This window comes from Zonotrichia albicollis, chromosome 1 (assembly GCF_047830755.1).
Source record: "Zonotrichia albicollis isolate bZonAlb1 chromosome 1, bZonAlb1.hap1, whole genome shotgun sequence".
Classification (NCBI taxonomy): domain Eukaryota; kingdom Metazoa; phylum Chordata; class Aves; order Passeriformes; family Passerellidae; genus Zonotrichia; species Zonotrichia albicollis.
Window position 1 is genome coordinate 21,707,342 of NC_133819.1, and position 14,347 is coordinate 21,721,688.

Sequence of the window (14,347 nt, forward strand, 5' to 3'; positions counted from 1 at the left end):
ACTCTATTTAAGAATACTTACTGTTTGTCTTCAGATTCATGATCCTGGTTGGATGCAGCAATCTCATGACTATTTCCATCTGCAGTATACTTCTTTTCATCTTCAGAAGGCATTTTAAATTTATTGAAGATAGTTTCCTATAAAATAATATTTGACTGAGAAATACAAAATCTTTAAGCTGAGGAGAGCAATCTCAACAATCATTTGTTTGAAAGAAAAATATGGCTACTTATTATAATCAATTAAGTTATTAATATCATATATTGCAAAGTGAATATTCCTAATGCACAAGTATAAGCATATTGAAAGAAGTCCAGAAGTTTGGAGTTTCCTTACAAACATTTATATTCTGTATTTAGCCATTTGATATCTCCGTCATTTATTTAGTTTCATTTTAATGATATAAGAGTAATATTTTCTGCAATGCAGCACAGATATACAAAATAAATGAAAAATCAAATGTGTATTTAAAAGAATATGCAGTAAATTAGATTTGTTTTAGTTATCAGTGAATTTATAAAATATCACTGATTTTAAAAAACCCTCCAAACTACTGACATACCGTGAAACTTTCCGACTGGTTTGCGTTGACTCCTCTGAAAAATTATTCAAACCTGAGCAGAATTAATACAGGTAAGGACATGCAGCATGATTGGACTTTGCTCCTCTTATGTAAGACAGGCATAACAAATAGCTTTCTCTTGGATTTTTTCCCACTCCAATAGCCTCGTTTATCTTGGGTAATGAAATGTATGCACTTTGGACTGTACCTCCCTTTTCCTACAGGGAATAATACTATCCCTTGAATGCATGCATAGTTCATTGTCACCTGGGAAAACAAGCCTGAATACTTTATTCTTCCACCAGGAAAAGTTCCCTGTTATAGGTACCGTTGTTTTGATTTTGCCCCTTAAACTGAAAGGAACTCCCCTTTACCTTATTAGAGATGTTGCTGAATGCTTGAAGTAACTGTTGCACTTAAAGATGAATCCATCCTTGAATACACAGTGAGAATGAAACCAGGGAACACCAAAACATTGTTTTAATCTTTTGCTTCCTTTCCCATCTTCTAAATCTAATCCAGGAGAACATTGCCCATCTAGCATGAAAGAAAACAGGATTTTACTGCAGTGCATATAGTTCCTCATTTGAGTAACTACGGAACAGCAAGATGAGTTTCAGACTCAATTAGAAGTGTTTTGGAAATAGCTCTGGTTAGCAGAAATGTGCTTAACTAGTATTCTGATTTTTGAATGTATGTTTATATTCTAAACAGTTTGAAATAGGCCATTTGTTCTACTGTGGAATGTTCTGTTTTTATCAGTATCTGTAGGCATTGCTTCAATGAAAATAACAAAAATTTTAAACACTTAAATAAATTATTTGCACTTCATAACCCTTATTTCAATGTATGTATTAAAATAGACATGTTCAACACTTTTACAGAAGTAAAATTTATGAAAAATTAAATAAAAATACTTGTCCTAGAAGATAAAAAGGTTTACATGAACTTTCTTGTACGTCTTCTATCACTTTACTCACACAAAATTTACTTAATCTGATAATTACCCAGAAAAAAATATTTTTGGGGGTTTTTTTTGTCATGCATGCTTGTAATCTCAAAATGTTAGTGAAGCAGTATTTTTATAATATTTTGGAATAGAGATAGTCTTATCAGATTGAGAATTACTTTAGAAAGGGTAGTTTATCATTGCCAGTCGAGAAGAATATAAAGAGTTAATAAGTATTATATGTTTATCAAAAGTCATTGTGATGTATTTATATAGAAGTCTATCCACAGCAGTTACTGGGAATACTGGGTTTTAACTTGTGTGCCTAAATGCTTTCCTGGACATGATCTTAATGGACTGGTCCAATTATTTCAGTGGGAACCAAGAAAACTAAGGTAAGAATCCTTAAAGAAAAGTCAAGTGATAAAAAAAAAAAAAAAAAAAAAAGAAAAGAAAAGAAAAGAAAAGAAAAGAAAAGAAAAGAAAAGAAAAGAAAAGAAAAGAAAAGAAAAGAAAAGAAAAGAAAAGAAAAGAAAAGAAAAGAAAAAAAAAGAAAAGAAAAGAAAAGGACTAGTATATGCAGTTCTTTCACAACTGCTTTGCCCTAAATGGAAAACAGAGAGAACAATGAGATCTGTCAGAATGTTCTGTTATGTCATTGCCATGTCTCAATGCTATTGCAGTGCAATCATGATAAGAAACAGAAACAGAGATAAAACACAAGAGCAATTTTTACCAGAGTTTCTCTTGCCTGCATAAAGTAATGCAAAGAAAATGAAACACGTCTGTTTTTATCACACTAGAAGCTGAATCAACTAAATTGATATTAAAAAGTGGGAAAACAGGAGGAGAAGTACAGTATTTTGCATCTACTTAATAAGATGTAAAATTCTGTAACTTCTCTACAGCTTCTGTAGTTTGTTCAGTGACATAGCTCCACAATAACAGTGAATTTGAAATCAGAGAAAATAATTGGATTTTCTTTTAATCTCTCATATCTGGTTTAAAACCTATAATTTGGGTGAAAGTATACAATTTCAGCCTGAAAAAGTTAAATCTGTAAAATAAACCAACAGCAACAGAATCTGAGGCATCACCACTGCACATTACCTGAGTATATAAAATCATGTAGTAGCTGATTTACAACCAAAATGTACAAAACCACTTAGAAACAACATAGGTGCCAGTCAACCTAATCCAAGGAGAAATACTTTCTCATCCAAAGTCTGGTGACTGGTTTTGCCCTAAATACATTAGCAGGATTCATAAAGCCAGTGTTTGAAAATTCAGCTCAGTTATTTGGTTACATCAAAAGCTTACCCTCAGCTTTAGCCAATCTTTGATACCATCAAGGGGGAATTTTTAATTCTATCAGCCCAAGACTTGAAGCATGAAATCTTGTTTAGACATTGTCTGTACCAAGTAGACATTGACTAGAAGATAAGTAAGGATGTCTTGAAAGCAGAGTGTCCTGATCATTGCCTAATTCAAGATGAAAGAAAAGGGCTTTTTTTTTGACTTCTACTTACTAGTCACAAAATTTCTCACAGAAGAGAGATTTAAACAGAGATGACCAATGTACGACCTTTGGGCTATTTAAGGCTCATAAACAACTTAAAATTTCTTCTCAACCCAGTTGAACCCAGAAGAAGCAGAGATCTGGTAATATGGGAACTGTTGGAAGATTCAAATCCCTTGTTGTTGCAGAAGCAAATAAAGAATGGCTGATAAGTTTCATTCTTTGATAAGTGTCAAAACTTCTGCCACAGGTCCATTTCAGCCCTATTCAACAGTGGATCAGTGGGATTTCATTAAGATAATGGCAACTGCAGCTCAAAGAGCTACCTTTATTGAGTTATGGAGTAATTGTTTTAAGAGATTTTAGACAGTTGAAAGTTCAGTAAAGTGACTTATGAGGTCAGGTAAGTTGGCCTTATCTAAAGCAATGCCTGTACAAGAGGAAAACTTCTAATTTTACACTAAAAATTACAAGTGGTCATAAGTTTGTTACACCTATTGGCTTACTACTTCAATGCTCCATCTCCCCTCACAGACATTATTTAGTTGAAGATAGAACAATACCTCTTGGATATTACAATTTCTGTGAAGCTCTGCATCATCAGATGTGTTTTCTATGTGAAAATACTTACATATATTCATAAGGTTTACATAATCCCCTCTTAGTTAAGATAGTAGCCAATTTCCCTTGGTCTAAAATACTTTTATTGTGTCTGCATTATATTCACACATCTTTTTTAGAATTTTAAGCATGAATACTTTTTACATGTTAGAAATATGATCATAGGCCCCTTGAAATGTTCTGTCAACATTGATTCCATAGGTTAAAGCACAGGTAATTCCCTCCTCTTATATGTTATAAGTGCATGGTTTGAATAATCTCTCTTGGGCTCTCCAGTATAATGAGAGATTGTATTGGCACAATAAACAAACCTTAAATCATTCTTTGAGTCAGTGCTCTTATAGACCATTCACCAGATTTTTCAGTATAACTCTGTGATTTAAGTTGTAGTTTGCATGATCATAACGTAATTTTTGGACTGCAGTTAAATTAGGTATACACAGATCATCCTGTACCATACTCACTATTAATTATTTCAGACTGTTTCCATGTATTTGACTATCTAAATTTACTTATCCATTCCTCTTCTTGTGTCACAATGTATTAATATTTTATTAACAAACTGATAATGAGATATGAGTTTCTGGAGCTGCAGAAAAAGGCATTTGAAAAATAGGGTTCTCAGGTTCTGTGGCTAAGTTTCAACTACATATCATTCTAAAAAATAATTTTTGTTGGGAAAATTTCATCCCACAAATCACACATTGGATCTATGCACTCTGTTTTATCTGATGCAGGCCAGCACATCATAAATTGACCGATGATATTGGAACTACAGACACAGAGATATTAACCTAATAATGATAATCATTGATATCAGAGACAAACTGTTGTGACATGATGCCACAATGCCTTCAAAATTTTCTAAATCATATTAAAAAAAGCTAACTTTTAAAATACACTTTTAAAAAACACTAGAAAACAAGACAAGAAACTGAAGCAAATACTTCAATGTCTGCACATACTGTGGCCAGAGAAAAATCACAAAAGCTACTTCTTTCTTCTATTTACTTTAAAGATGGAAAGCTGGATTTTGTAGTAAGAGCCAGGTAGGCAAAAAGCTTGAAAGGATTGCAGGAATTATGTAATGATTCCACAATGACATTCAACCCCAGCACAGAACTTGTGAAGAACCTCTGATGTATGGTACTAGAACTCCTGCTCTAGTTAAGCAGCCTATTAATCAGGGCTGGAAAAGAATGATACTCTGTAAAGGAATTTTGCCAACTTGAATACTATTCTATCAATGAGAATTGTCCTATATGAAGGGAATTATTATACTGTCAGAAAGTGACAATTTTGTGTTCCTTTAACTATGCTGCATGATCAGCTACAGGATAATGCCTATTGTAGTTGCTGGACATTTTATTTTTCCTGGACGAAGCCTGAGAACAAATCAAGTTAATGTAAACATCAAGCTTCTATTTGTGTTTAAAAGGAAAGTCTATTCTGAAAAGCATGTTTTAAAATTACAAAACTCCACTCTTATTGTCTGTGATTTGATTTGGAGTTAATTTTTTATTCTCATAAGGAGGACTGCCACAAACCAATGTCACTGGATTTCTACTCCTAATGTGCTAGTTTTAAGCTTTACAAACTCAGTCTTGTTTCTGAAAACATAACCATTACTTGCTGGATAGTTGCATTTAAAGTTCTATTATTGCTGCAGTCAGAAAAAAATTTTAAATAAATATAATACAGAACATTAGGGCTTTAAAAATGTTCAGTACTATATTTTACAAGTGAAAACTGACAGGAAAAGCTAAACAAAATTATTTTTTGTGCAGGTGGAAAACATTTTTCCCACTTAAATCTGAATAAAATATATAATACTATGACACGTCCAATTTTTGTCCATATAATTTTTCTAGGCAAGGATATGCCTGGTGACATTGTAACAGTACAAGTAATCCTTCCCTCACCGAGTGGCTTTGATTGGACAGTGACCGTTTGCCACGCACAAAGGGCCCTTTGTGAACTGGGTAAACTCAGCTTAAAAGTATTCAGCAGTTACTGATTAGTTACCATACATTACCATTTTTTGATAACTTGAATTAATGAAATACTAAACTGAGTGTTAATGCCCATTAGCAAGAAATAGGGAAAATCTTTGTGGGCCAAGGAGTCCTCAGTGAGGTAGGGTAGAGCTGGTTTCTACTGCCCCTGGAAGGAATCTTTGAAAGACAGAATTATTGTCTTTCAAAGCCCTGCTTTTCCCTTAGGGTTTTATTTCTTTTCATGATGATATTTTTTTTCTCTTGAATACCTAAACTGCTGCTTAACTCCATTTCAAGAGACTTTCCTTTGTCTGCAACCTTTCTTACCTTGCAGAACCCCTGTTTTATCACTTTTTTTGCAGTTCTTGCTCCAAATTAAGCAATTTCCTTAAAGGTCTGAAAGATAGTTACACTTCTGTCTTGGATCACAGACAGCTGAACACCTGAGAAACAAGGAAAGGAGTTTACAAACTCCCTATATATGAAATATATAACAGCATTGATTTTATATTTTATACAGAAATCAAAGCTATTGACTGATTCCCTTGTACAATACTATTTAAAGCCATATTTTCTAAATGCTTGCATTCTATTCCATATTATCTGTGAAATGTCTCAGTCACACAGGAAATTGTAAGACTGAAAAACCTCTCATTCATCTTTTCCCCAGTAATACTGAATTTCAAGTTTTTGTTTATTTCTATAGTTACAGTTAATTACATTTGGAAGCTCATTATATGTGGAAGACATATCATGTCAAAATACTATCCTGTCCATCCTCCTTCCTTCAGATAACATCAAATATTACATATTAAATTCTTAAAAGGTGTTTGAATTCTGTACCTTCACTGTTAGTTTCCAAAAGCAAAGATGGAGAACTTCAGACTATCTGAACTACTTGGAGTTTTTCTGGATGTCTAAAATGAACTGTTTGAATTGTTCTTGAGACAAGTTAGACCTGTTACCCCTTCTCTGTCCACAACAAATAGGAAGAACTTCTTCTTTCACTTCACTTTAGAGTACGTTCAAAATTTTAATGCTGCTTTCACAAGTGTTGCTTGTCATCTCTCGACAAAAAAACTCAACAAAACCAAAACCCCAAACCAAAAGAAGCAAACACCACCCCCCTTCTCGCCCCCCTCTAGGCTGAACCCCTCTAAGTTCTGCCTAACCCCTCTAGGCAGAATTGGTATTTTTGATCTTCGACATTACTACCCTCTTGACACAAACTATTTCAAAGATTTGGGTTTTTTTCAGGAAAGTAGCCCCAAACTAAGGGTTAGTTCAATAATAGGCAAATATTTTTAATTTCTGTAAGTAATTTGACTTCCACTTTCTGTGGCACTATGTAAGTATACTTATTTTATTTGATCTTAAACTTTGGATTTCATAGCTGTGGTGAAGTGACTAAAAACAATCCTCTCATAAGACATTGGTTATGGCACTGTGACCACGTTCTGCATATTGTCTTTAACCACAGTCAAATTGCCTTGTTCCTTTTTGATGTTTACAGTAAAACAAATGATTGTGCACTCTAAGGTAAATGTGTTTCTGCAGGCAATTGGATACTGTGCAGACACATGATCACAGGCTCCAAACCTTTCAAACATCCATAACCACAGACAATAGAGGCAATGCTCCCTCATATAATTTTTTCTTCCAGAAACATCTGCCACGTACCACACCTCTACCTTACATGTCAACACCAGTGATGCCTGACAGCAATCCCGGGAGACTCACCAGGAAGATTCCAGTTATGATATCAAGATATGTCTGCTTGTGATCGTTTTGCAAGAAACAGTTCTAGAGAGACTGGAGGAAATAACTCTTCGCCATGCAAGACTTCAGCAATTAGAAAATCAGATTTCTCTATTTTGTGGCCAGCTACATTGTGGCTACAGTAAGTGAACAGGCAATTACCTGCAGTCTTTCTAGTGACTCAGATTTGATGCTCTCATGTCTGATTAATCTACTTGCATCTTCTCTAAATCCCTATTTTCCTAATTCCATAAAGGATCTTTAATCTTAATTTTCATAAATTCATCATAAGATCATTAAAATGTATTTGGATTACAACAAAGTTTATCGTTCTATCCGCAGGTATTATCCTTGTTAAGGGAAAAACATCATTTTCCCATACACTTCCCACGGAAACTTGAATTTATTAGACTATGTGTAGCAAATCCAGATTTCAGGGCATTTTTCTTATTTATTTCTTACTGATGCCTAAGTATAAACTTTGTGAAAATGTGACATAACATATTAAACAGTAATGCAATCAATGAAACTTAAGAAGTGCTAATCATGGCCAAACTCATTTGAGTAATACTAGTAAATTCATACCTTCCTGACAAGAAACAAGAAAGCACCCACATAAGATATTTAACTACTCAGCAAGGCTCAGAGGTCTTCCTCAATGTTCCTCCCCTTCCCTGTGTGGACAGTGAAGTCACGACATGATTTCCTACTTCCCAGACAGAATGGAAGATAAAGACTGCAGGTCAGAGGCAGAAGGACTGGCAGGTGGCTCCCCAAATGTTGATATTCATGGGAACCCTTGAATCACAAGGCTTTGGACAGTGTTGCAGCACCACAAAATGATAATTGAAGGAACAAAGTGATCTCTGCTCATATTCCAACTTCCTCACTCTTTGCACTCTAGACATCCTCCTTCCTGACTCAGCCCTGTCGTGACCTCTGCACAGTTTGCATTCTGCTCGCATGCAATGACACGTGAGCCGGTGTGAGCGCCCCGATAGTACATGCAATTCCTTGATTTCTTTTTATAGTCAACAATAAATCATGAATGATTAACAGCTCACCCTGACTGAATAAAGTGTTCAGAGCAGTCCTGTTGCCATAACACCACTCACTGAGGACAAATGAGTTTGTTAGTATGGAAAACATTCAAGAAAGCAACCCTCAGCATCTCATTTGAGCACTAGTCAAACCAAGATATCTCCTATTGTAAGGAGCAATCTACTCTCCTTGCATTCATTGTCTGCACCTGGCATGCAAGGAATACTGTTCCAGTAGAAATTAGAGAACCTAAGGCAAAGGATCCACAGAATTCCTGTGGGCAAGGTATGCTTATTAAATGCTAATTGAGATTCCTCAATGGGAGCATCCTCTGGGATTCTCTGAATTGTCAGTACTATGAAGCAGAACCAAATTTAGAAAATTGATCTCTTTTAAACTACCTCTGGTGAGTATCTATGAGATTTGACATGCAAAAAAAGCCTTTTATCTAGCCAATAGAAGAAAAAATCTGGCAGTGACTCCATGTCATGGGCTATTTGCAAAAGACATTATAGGACTTTTCGTGGTGTCTGTAGATGGATATATTGCTAAATTACCTCACACCCTAAAGAAGACAAATTATTTCTGCAGTGATCATGCATGGCTGACAATCAGTTAATGAAGAGATCCACCAAGCTGGAAGTTATAAGCAGGTGTGAGCAGAACCAGGCCAAGTTCTATAATGAAACTGATTCCATGGTATAGTGCACAAGAGGCAGGAGAACGTATCTGCCTAGGTTATTTATGGAACACCTTGGCAACACATTAGGAAAGAAAGATGCTTATTACTGTATGTGACAAGACCATAAAAATTTCTCACACACTAGTGGCATAATGTAATGTGTATATGAAATGGTATGTTTACAAGAACAAAAATTACTGAAATTCAGTACCTCATTTTGTTCCAAATATATATGTGACAAAATCTCTTTCTGAATACTGGTGTGATCATTGTTTCACAGAATAGACTTAACAACCTACTTTCCTAATAGATTTCCACCTATAGTCATATATCAAGTAAACAGAACTATTCAAGAGTAGTAGATCTCTCAAGAGAAGCATGTGTACGTTTCCTTCAGGCCCAAAAATGAAACTAAGTCATCATGAGCGCATGTCTTTTCATGAACTGGGGGTTGGATTGTGTTATCGCATTTAATTTGTTGCAGAGTTCACCTTGCTCCATTAAATCCAGCACTAGAACAGACAATCTCCTCTGTTTCATAAAAGGGTGAAGTTGGGCAGGAAGAATAATGCTTACCTCAAGATTTCATAGTAAGATGTTCCCCATAAACATTCTAACCCCAAGAGCAGCAAAAGTTATCTTGCTCCTTTTTATGTGCCACCATTTTTGTAGTCATCAAAACATCCTTTGTGAGACCACAATATTCATAGTATTCTGCAAACTGATCTCCTCCCAACAGATAACATGGATACAGATAAGAACCTGATTGTCATGCCATATCAGATGACTCATATAAATTAGTGTTAAACCATGATAGGAAATAGAAGAAAATAATAATTACATTGTTCAACTCTAAAAATCCCTTCTTCATATATATTTAGATTAATGCATGAAAAAAGAGGGTTGAACAATAGAAAAGGAAAAAAATATATGTATATCTTCTATATCAGCAAAATATGAGTGGAAATAATGGCAAATTCTTACCAAAAAAATTTTACCTCTGTTTTGCATCAGTTTTAATCTAGCTGATAATAAGAACATTCAGGCTTTTGTCTCTCTTTGGATCTGTGTGTAAAATACTAGTCTAATGGTGTTTAAAAGTAGATTCTCAGTTTCTGATTGCTAGGTTTACCTTAAAGTTTCTGCAGTTAACCATTTACTAACACACCCTGAAACCTCTACTGCACAGATGGATTTCTGCACATTCAGAAAGCCATTTTACTTCATTACCAGTCACCCAGAACACAACTGACAACTACACTACAAGGATATAAGGGAAACTCAAACAGTAACTATACTGAAAATTCAGGTTAAAGTGATAACAAAATAGGCTTTTAAGACCTAGTCCAAAACAATGGTAAAAAAAGAATGCATCCGGCTGGTTCCTCCTGATTGGGTTGTGCTGTTCCTAAAGTGTGGGAGATTATTATAACAGTAGTAGCTGACCTGACTGCAGAGCAAGAGGATTTGCTTAAAACTTGGGGCCACTGAATTCAGAAACTTTTAAAATGGGGGTTTCAGGGCTAAAGGATTAGTTTTCCTTAACTAGTAAAGATTGTACAGCCTCAGAATGGAGTATGATTATCAGCTATACTTCAGGAAGAATTTTTTGCAAGAAATTTAGTAGGTAGATGTCTCAGAACAGTTATCTGAGCAATGCCAGGAGACTTGGTTAGCAGGATATTCCACCTAGAATGCTATGAGACCGTAAAATATTGTGAATTCTAAGATAATTATTAGTATTGGCATTTGGGAATGTATCTGGTGAAATAGAACCACTGTCTTTCATGTGGCAGTGGTACAAGACTTAAGCTAGAAAGAGTAATTATCAGATGTGGGAATCAAGCAGAGCTACAATGGAAAGAGCTGCAAATTCAGCTTCAGCAGGTATGGACAAGGAAAATGGCAAGGTGACGGAGGTAAGAAAGAATATAAGGAAATCCCAGTTCTGTGGGTCTCCTAAAAGGAGATGTCTACACACTGTAGACTATCGTTTTCAGAAATACAACCTTAAATGACCCAGTCTCCATTTAAGATAATGATATAAAGGAACAGAAAAGGAAAAAACAATCTTCAGTGTGGGTTAAGCTCTTTATGTAAAAAGAGGTTGTAATGGTAACTGCAAAATATTTTTGGACAATATAATAAAAACTTCCTTTAGGGGACAACATTGAAACTGCTGGAAGAAAACACCGTAAATTTGAGAAAAAGAGGCAAAGCTTTTAGAAAATGGAATGGAATACACAAATTCCTTGCTGGTTCCTTTTGTCAAGAAAAAAAAATAATGAGGAATGAAAACTATGGAAAATTATAGGTCCCTCTCAGGAAAGCCCTCAGACATTATCTCTTCCTCTCAGTAACAAAGTCTAGGGAGACTCTGCCGTCTATTTGCCCTTGGTCTAGTGGTAAAATTGCAATATAACCAATGGAAATGGCCAATAGCCATATCAGTACTGGGTAGTCAAGGGAAGAACGTTAACTACCACTAGTGCCATGCTGTTAATTGTTACTGTAGTGCCAATAACCACTCTCCTCAACAAATATTTATTCCAGCTATAGCTCAAGAAAGAGGGAAAATAATAAAACTTGCAGCACTGTATGCATGAATGGATGTTCAAGTACCTGTATTAAGACCTCTGCCTGCAGTTAAATAGCTGCCAAGTTCAAGAGTCCTCCTGTTTCTTCAGGAATGGGAGGATCCCTTTTAGGAACACCAGGGAATTATTGGCACAGCCTTGTTGAAACAAAATGGATTAGCCACAGATTTTGCTACGGATGTTTGTGAAATTCGGCCTGACCAGTGGGAGGTGAGGGTGGAGTGATTCCTGCAAGTCATTGATGCTTTGTTATTGAGAATCCGGAGGAAGCAAAAACAGTGGATATTTGGGTAACAGAATTTCCTCAAGTTTTGTGTGTCTGTAATTTAAAATGTGAAAAAATAGAAATAGTGTTTTAATAGCAGAGGAAGGACTCCAATCCACCATCAAGAAGTTTACTGGTAAGCAAGATCTTAGTACAGAGACCTATTATTTTAACATCCTATTTGTCCAGGGTTAAAAGCAAAGAAAAAATGCAAAAAGTGAGATTTTAGCACTTAAATAATGTAACCATCTCTCAGGTTGTTTGTGTACCTGAAATTCGTAATACTAAGAAGATTATTTGACTGCTATTTTGTTACTGATTTAGCCAGTGCTTTCTTTGGAATTCCACTAACAGAGCACAGCTGATAACCACATCTAGCTGTGAGAGAAAGTAATGTTGTTTTGTCCATGTTCCTCCAGACTTTCAGACAAAATACAACACATACGCATGAAATTACCATCAGAATATGCTATGTCATACCACACATGAATGATATATCAGTACACGGAAAAACTAAAAGTTTGGTAATATACTCAAGAAGTAGCCAGCATTACTCAAAACAGAGGTTTCAAAGCTAATCATGACAAAACTCAGGTACAATCTAAAGTGAAATACTCAGTCATAGTTTTAGGTTGAAGGAATGGTGATGCTGGTACCACCAAAGAGTAGAACTGACTATGAGAGTCCATGCATGAAAAAATTGTATTTGTTTCACTTTTGCAGCTCCTTACATTTTTGTGAGAATCATATTTGCAGAAATTAGTAAATCACTAACCTAATTAGTGAAGAAATCTCACAAAAAAAGAATTAAAAAAAAAGAAAAAAAAAGAAGTAAAACTGCATTAGTTCCAATGCTGGCCTTTAGATGTACATTACTGTAAGCTGCTTCATGTTCACTGGCCACTACCAATCTACACGGTGCTGTTTAAAGAAAGAGAAAAAAAAATATTTTACTTCAAGATTCTTAATATTTGTGGGAAAAAACCTCTATTCCTTATTAAAAACCATGTTTAGCATTAGTATAGGCAATTAGTTTTGGATAGGCATCACTAGAGGCTGCTTTGCAGCAGTTCATATCACACATGCTCCACCAAAGTACATAATCAGTGGAAAAGTAAAAACTGAATATATAGTAAATCTAGGCTAGCTGAATGCACACTGGCTTTTATAAATAAGAGCTTTCTGTAGAATAAGGCAAGACTTTATCACAAGCTCTATAGGGTTTTTAATCACTGGAAAGAACAGAAGTGCACTTTACCTTTTTATGTGTGTCTCACCCGATAAAAGCTCCGTTATTGTCTTTGTGCCACAGGTTATTCTGTGTGGTTCACAAATGGCTCCAGTTTTTATCAAAAGTATGGAAAATCCTCTATTAGATATGCTGGGAAAACTAAAAAAGAGCTTTCTGCTTTCACTCTGCACAAGCAACAGAGCCACAACCTCTGCTAATGATGTTAAAAGAGAAACCCAAAGGAAATGACCTAGCTTCATACTTGGTTTCAGACCGGATACATCAAGCTTTAACTATTTGGCTACCAAAGTATGGAAATCTGGTGGCCTCTCCATCACAGAAAGGAAAACCTGAACATAGGTTAATAGAAGCACTGAGAAAAAAAAATGCAGGTCATGTAAAAGCCTATCAAAAAGAAACATACAGAGGTAGCAGTCTTGGAATAATAGTCAAGCACACACCCATGCCAAGATTGTGGTAGTCCCAGTAGATTTCACATTGGAAGAAACAGAAAGCTTGCAAACAAACTAAAGAAAATCAAACAAACTGAAGAAAATACAAAGCGAGGTATAAAAAGATAGAGCAACTTACAACATGGAAATGAGGGTTAATGTAGGAAAAGTTTAATAACTGGAGCAAAGTAAAATATAAAAACTACAACAATAATAATAGTAGCAATAATAATGAAAGAGAGAGGGAGATAAAACCCAGGAGAAATTAGTGATGCACAAGATAGTTGCTCACCACTCACTAACTGATGTTCAGCCTGACCCTGTGCTGCGATCGGCTCCTCCCAGCCAACTCCCCCTCTTATAGGATGTTCTGTGGTAGGAAATATTCCTTTGGCCATCTCGGGTCAGTTGTCCTGACTGCGCTCCCCCTGCTCCCAGCTCCCTGTGCAGCTCTCCACTGGCAGAACATGAGACACTAAGGAGTCCTTGACTTAGGGTAAGCATTACTTAGCAACAACCAAAACATCAGTGAGAAACATCAGAAGAAAATGAACTCTATCCTGGCCAAGCCCAGGACAACAGGTTAGGATACAAACAGACTACACCAGAATATGTGCATTCCTACCTTAGTCCCACATACCATGCAAAGTGGGAGTAAGCATGGTTTCCTAAT

The 14,347-nt window shown here is 35.6% G+C and overlaps 1 protein-coding gene across 3 annotated transcripts in view; it reads right to left on the reverse strand.

Moving 5' to 3' along the window:
- ABCB1 (ATP binding cassette subfamily B member 1) overlaps window positions 1-13,457 on the reverse strand; it is a 48,179-nt gene extending 34,722 nt beyond the window's left edge. Inside the window, exons 1-4 of one of the 3 annotated variants that reach the window (XM_074535471.1) lie at window positions 13,250-13,457; window positions 937-1,099; window positions 563-614; window positions 22-137 (exon numbers count right to left, since the gene is read on the reverse strand). In XM_074535471.1, the coding sequence (XP_074391572.1) occupies window positions 22-113 (92 nt within the window). In that variant the 5' untranslated portion in view covers window positions 114-137; window positions 563-614; window positions 937-1,099; window positions 13,250-13,457. Of the gene's footprint in view, window positions 1-21; window positions 138-562; window positions 615-936; window positions 1,100-5,975; window positions 6,092-13,249 lie in introns of all 3 variants that reach the window. The other 2 variants (XM_026795583.2, XM_014269074.3) reach the window with 2 other exon arrangements.
- Window positions 13,458-14,347: the final 890 nt, after the last annotated feature.